Source organism: Carya illinoinensis, chromosome 13 (genome assembly GCF_018687715.1).
Source record: "Carya illinoinensis cultivar Pawnee chromosome 13, C.illinoinensisPawnee_v1, whole genome shotgun sequence".
Lineage (NCBI taxonomy): Eukaryota > Viridiplantae > Streptophyta > Magnoliopsida > Fagales > Juglandaceae > Carya > Carya illinoinensis.
The window spans coordinates 21,595,633-21,601,948 of NC_056764.1; the positions used below are offsets into that span (position 1 = coordinate 21,595,633).

The 6,316-nt window shown below is 35.8% G+C and overlaps 1 protein-coding gene across 1 annotated transcript; it reads right to left on the minus strand.

Annotated features, from left to right (window-relative positions):
- Positions 1–3,745: 3,745 nt before the first annotated feature.
- LOC122292084 (protein NUCLEAR FUSION DEFECTIVE 4) lies at positions 3,746–6,038 on the minus strand. Its single transcript, XM_043100287.1, has 2 exons — positions 5,885–6,038; positions 3,746–5,673 (listed from the first exon to the last, which is right to left on the minus strand). Exons 1-2 carry the CDS (start codon positions 5,909–5,911, stop codon positions 3,856–3,858), a joined length of 1,845 nt encoding a protein of 614 aa, XP_042956221.1. The 5' UTR covers positions 5,912–6,038; the 3' UTR covers positions 3,746–3,855.
- Between the last annotated feature and the right edge of the window lie 278 nt (positions 6,039–6,316).

The window sequence follows — 6,316 nt, forward strand, 5'->3', positions numbered from 1 at the left end:
TAATATATTCTAAATTGTGCACACAACTTAACATTTGCTTTATAATTAGATTGGTTAGTAATTATCAAGACCTTTCATTAGCAAACAGTTAAAAGGATTTTCTGATACATTTGTAGAATAGTAGACCTTTTTATTTGCTAGTAATAAAGATTAGGCTAGTAATAAAGATGAGCGTAAATCCACAACAGGTTGCACATTTATGACACGTGGATGAGCTGTTTCTTGATGTAGTAAAAAATAATTATGCATTTTTTTGTTCACAATAAAGTCAGAGTACATTCCTTATTCAAACAATTTTACAAGAAGCTATTTGGTTGAGGAAATTTTTTTATTGCTTAGTAATTATTGCTATTGTAGATGAAGCCGTTAAGATATATAGTAATAGTACGACAATTTTAGTATATGCCTAGGACCCCAAATACATGACAGAACTAAACACAAAAATTCGGCTTCACTATGTTCGAGATGTTGTTGCACAAGGTGAGGTGATCCTACGACATATCTTTATTAGCAAGATGTAGTTGATCCTTTTACTAAGGCTATACTAACAAAAAAAAAATTCAACTTATGTTAGGAATTTAGGATCTCATTGGATTTGATATATGTTATATTAGGAATACCTTAGACTTTATTGTAGCATCACATTGACACTGTTAATATCTATTGCATCTGTGTGATTATTGTATTTATCTCATATTATAGGTTAATTGATATTAAGTGAAAATCACAAGTTATAAAGATATAATCAAGATGAGACTTATAAGAGTCGTATTTGCACAACTCCATGAAGCATGATTAAAGTGGGATGTGAGATATTAGGCAAGCGCTAAATAAGTAACTGTGCTAAGAAACTCAAGTTCAGGTGGCAACTAGAGCAAGATTCCTATAGTGTTTAAATATGACAAACTCAATTGCGGGAAAGTTCTGCTATAACATTTATTTTATATTGTATGTACTTTAGACAACCATATGAGAGAGTGAATAGATGGATCCTTGCTTCATCGTTATATGAGCCTTAATGGATCAATAATAGATGATATATTCCTATGCCCTTGAACTTGGAGCTATGTTATGAGATGAAAATCTTGATGTCGCTACTATAAAATGTTATCTCAGGGCCATGAATAACACGATCTCCTAAAGCATTTTTAGGAAAATGATTGAGTTAAATTGAATTGATATGAGTATCTAAGGAAGATTATTTGGATTCTTACATGCTATGCTATGACTCATAGGTCAGACTATTATGTTGTTTTGACTCAATATAATCATGATCATATTATATAATGTGAGGTAAAGAATTGCTTTGAATTATAAATTTGTGAGGTCAGTGGCGAAACCAGCATTTTTTTCTTGAGGGGCCAACTTTTCTATCACACGAGATGTTTGTTTAAAATGAAAAAAATATTACAAAATCATAGAGAATATATAAAATTAAATCTTGATAATTTTCCAAATAACATAAAAATAAAACTTTAAAAACACAACTTAATGTCTGTTTCAAATTTTTTACAACAATATTTCACCTAATAATATTCATTCATTATTATTTTTGTAAATATGAAATATTTAGAAATTTTTTTCTTCGTATAAACTATCAAGTAATCTTTTAGAATGACATCTTTCATTTTAATATTTAAGCTATTTTATCAAAGAGTAATATTATACATCACACTATCATCCTACTTTCATCCTATTAAAGATGTGGCAAATTCATCACCACTGGATGCTAAAGAAACATTCAATAAATAATTATTCAATGGTGATAAATATGTCATATCTTATTTAGTGGTATGAAAGTATGATAGTAATGTAAAGTATATAATTTTCCTTTATTAAATTTCATGTGAAATCTATCTATTTTGATGTCACATTAAGCATGGAAAACTATAACTGAGACCTTAAATAAATTTTTCCTTGCTCAATGAAGTTTAGAGTATAAATTATCTCCACTATTTTTTATATAAATAATCAATATTAAATAATTTTTATAGTATTTTTACTTTGGATTCTATATTAAGAAACTTAATATTGTATAATAAAAAATGTTGGGGTCAATGTTAATAATTTATTATTCTCCTAATTTTAGTTTTAATTTAATATTAGTGGGTCATATCTTTGAAAATAGATAATATATAGAAATTATACAAAATCTAGGTGTTATAGGGAAAAAAAAAAACTAGAGTGAGACATTTCTATATATGTGGAAATTTGACAAAATTTTAGAAAGCATATGAGAAAAAGGAAACTATAGACTTTTTTGGGAGGGCCAATTTCTATATACATGAAATTATGAATAAAATTTATGGGTTATTTTGAATTTTAAAAAAATCATGGTCCCCCTTAAGCCATATGTAGATTAGCCATTGCGTGAGGTATTAAAGATCCCTAACATAGTGAGATCAAGTCAAGATGATATAAGTGATGTATTATGTTAGTTTTAATATAATATTCATACCCTTTGCCTTCTCTTTAAGTCGCATGTTTCAAGTTCTATATGAATGATAATTGATTGTTAATTTGCATGAACCATTGTGGACAAATGGGAGGTGTTAATAGATGGGTACTCCAAGACCCATGTAATATCCACATGGCTGGGAAAGTCAGCTAATTAACTCCGCATTACAAGCAGTTAATTAACTCTCCACCATAAACAGTTAATTAACTTCACCCCATCAAGAGACTCATTAAATGAGTTTCATGTATGTTAGTTTTAGTGGTGTGTAAAAAAAGTGAACGTACAAACAAAGGATTCTCATCATCTCTATATTTTTTTAGAGCAATCATTTTAAACTCTTGATTTCAATGTGTGAAATTATTTTAAAAGACTTTAGTAGTCTCCTAAACGACACGCGGTGCAATCAAAATAATTTGATGTGGATTGTAACGCGATCAAAAATCCAGACTTTTAGACTTTGATTCTGCTTGATGTAATTCAATATATATTATCATTTTTCTTCTCTTGCTTGGACTCATCTTGATATATTGCATTCTAGTGCCTTTCTTCTCACGCATTATCTCATGCAATTACTCGACGAAAAAAGGACTGGTGTGTAACCTAACGCGCGACCTAACCCACAATTGGACTCAACAGTCAACACGCTAACGCATCTTGTCCATCCATCTTCCGGCGACACAAGTAGAGAAATTCAAATTTGTTAGGTCTTATACGCGCCCACCCCCATCCTCTCGAAGCGAGGACGTCAGCTGTCGATGCAGCCACAAGATAGAAGTTTTGGCCATCAACAACTCAAACCATCCGAGACAAGCTATTCTCATCAACGCCACTGCTTTTTAATTATCAAGAACCGTCAAAAGACAAGAAAGCGAGTACTCTTCGTGATCTAATACTAAAACAGTGCTACTTTTCAACTCGTCGTGTGTGTCGTTCTTGATCTTCTTGTTATATCGAGCTGATTATCCGGAAACGCCCACCATTATTTTTAATCTTATATCTTTCAATTAATGAAAGGAGACGACAAAATCAGACAAGTACACGAGATTCCATCCCGGCAATTACCGAACCCGTGACTCCTTACACCTAACACACAGATATTCCTAGAACCAGTCCGTCGGCACGCTATGTTTTCTGTCAGTTGCGGTAGGCAGTCTCTAAATTTGTTCGTATCCGAGAACGATGTCGTGCTAGTGTCAAGCTGACCAGTGAAAGGCCCCACCACCCAATTAAAAAAAAAAAAAAACTGAAAAAAAAAAAACACTTAAAAACTGCAATATTGTCGAGTCGTCAAGCAAAATAAAACCAGCTAGATTTGGAAGCAAGCATGAAGAAATAATTTATAGCTAAACAAAGAACACAAAGAAAACCAATTTCTTCAGCTTTCTCACCGCCCTCTATCAGTTTTTAGCTTTTGGATTAATATCGTCATCGGTGCCTGTACTGGTCACCGATGCTTCGCCTCTGAACTTCTTATATATGTCACCCTTGTAAAATGTACGCGTTCTCACGACCAAGATCAACGAAATAAGAGCTCCAAAGAATGTAACAGCTGCCAAAATAATGAAAGACATCCTATAACACTTAGAACCAAGGCAAGTGAGCTCCTTTACCGATGACCGATCCATACCCTTCACTGCTAGCTGTTTCAATGCCTCTCTATCGTAAAGCATCCCAGTTACCCTTACATTCAGAATATACGACCCAAGTGGGCTTGCTATTTGTCCACAATTGAACAATGTAGAGTAGTATTTGAGGCCAAAGAGCTCGGAAATTATTGCAAAAAGCAAAGGTAACTGCGCCCCAAAGGAGAATCCTATGATGACTGATGCTACATAGACAGTTCCGGGGGCCGGAAAGGCGATGAGAAGGTGGCCGGCGCATGACAAAAGAAGCACCATTGTCATCATAAGTGGACGGGGAAGTTTGTATCTTAGAAGGAGGCTTTCAGAAACAAACCCAGAGAACACTCTGCCGAAGTAATTCCATATGCTAACAAGTGATACAAAAGAGCTTATTGTTCGAGCTGGGTATCCCAAAGACTCCCCAATCTGTCCCAAGTTGTCCACCGCTGTTAAACTTGCCCCCAGCCCACATAGGGTTGCGAGGAAGAGAATCAGCATGTCCGTGCTCAATAGGGCTTGTAAAATACTGTAGTCTTCTCCCCTTTCTGGTTTGTTGAATATGTTTGCGAAGAAATTAGAGGTCTCCTGCTTCTTTTCTTGGTTTAAAGATGAATTAGGTGGTGATTCTACCTGCTTTGGCTGAATTACTTCTGGTGTTTGGACGGTAACCTCAGATGGGGGCAGTTTCTTGAGATTCCAGGTCGCCACTTCTTCTCTAACTGCAATAAACAGGGGAACGAAGAGCATAAACCAGATCACGGTGGAACATCCAGCGAAGGCATTGCGGGAGAAAACAATCTGTTTCTGAAGTATAGTTATGACCATGAGAAACAAAGCAAGAACGATTGACACATAGAGGAAATGATAGAAGACTCGGAGCTCGTTTGGTTGCCTAACAAGCTTCATCGTCCGGATCGTGTACACGAACACAACGGATAACGCTGCTGGAAACCATGCGATGAGAAGAATAAGGGATTCGGCATCGTTTCCATATATGGCCAAGTAAAGTTGGGTCATGACAGCTCCACTCAGCCCCACAAAACCCTTCAACAGCCCCAGCATAACGCCTCTGCTTTCTGGGAAGTTCTTGACACAAGTGACAAGAGCTCCGGTATTCGCAAAGTTCTGCGAATTGGCTCCAATGCAAATGTACATGCACATCTGCCATACCTTGGGCTTGGCTATTTTGCCCGTGACGGCAAGCCATATCATGAAGTAACCTGCAAAATTCATAGCCGAGCCAACCAGCAGCACGAACCAAGTTGGGGTAACCTCAGCAATGAGACCGGAGAGAACCCCAACGTTTGCTCCAAGGTCTTTGAAAAACCCCATCAGATTGAGCGTGGTTTGGTCATAACCAAGGGAAGCTTTTATCTGTTTGGAGTAGATTCCGAAAAGATAAGTGGCACCAGCCCCGGTCATGATCAAGAAGGAGGCGAAGATAGTGAACCATCGTCCTCGAACCACATGTACAGCAAAAGGGAACAATTCATGGCATTGTACGCCTCCACTGGGGGAGGTGCCGACCATGGCTGGAGCTTGTCTCTCTCTTTTTTTTTCAACTGTGATTAAGGGTTTGTTTTGAAAGGAGATCTGAAACAAAGAGTTTTATGGATACATCAACGACAGAAAAAGATAGTTATTTTGGAGATTATCATCTGTCAACTAACCCTACGAAAAAAGAGAGAGAGGTTGGATATGCATGGGAGCAGTGGAGTAGAGCAAATCTCGGAGACCCCTTGAATTGAATTAAGACGGTGGCATGAATACCAATGTGCTATAAATAAATAAAAGGGGAACAAACATGTGTTGGTGAGTTTGTTAATGGCATCCGCGCATAAGCTCGAAAAGATCATTTATCTCCTTATCTTCTTCAAACAATGATCGACTCCTCTTGAAAATCTTCTCCATATTGACTCTCAGACAGAGTTCTCAAAAGTCACGGATCAAAATCAACTAGTTAAAGCCAGCGATGATCCGTGATTTATAGATTAATACACGCAATAATTAGCTTCTATTTTTTGGGAATTATATGATTATCTTTTTAAGCGGATAAGACAGGATCATATAAACTTATTTAAGAATCTAAACGGATAAACATGCATGTACGTGATCCAAATCATGTAATTCTATATTTCTATTTTAATTTTTGGATAAGTTATTCTTATAAAAATGTCTTAAGATATATATAAACAAAAAACGAGACTCACGTATTGCATTATTAATTATCTATTAT

Bases quoted from the DNA above. Each gene is read 5' to 3' on its own strand.
- LOC122292084 (XM_043100287.1), bottom strand. From the start codon at position 5,911: ATGCCATTAACAAACTCACCAACACAT. The intron at 5,674-5,884 runs GTTTGTTCCCCT...TCTTTGTTTCAG, and splicing joins TAACAAACTCACCAACACAT to ATCTCCTTTCAAAACAAACC.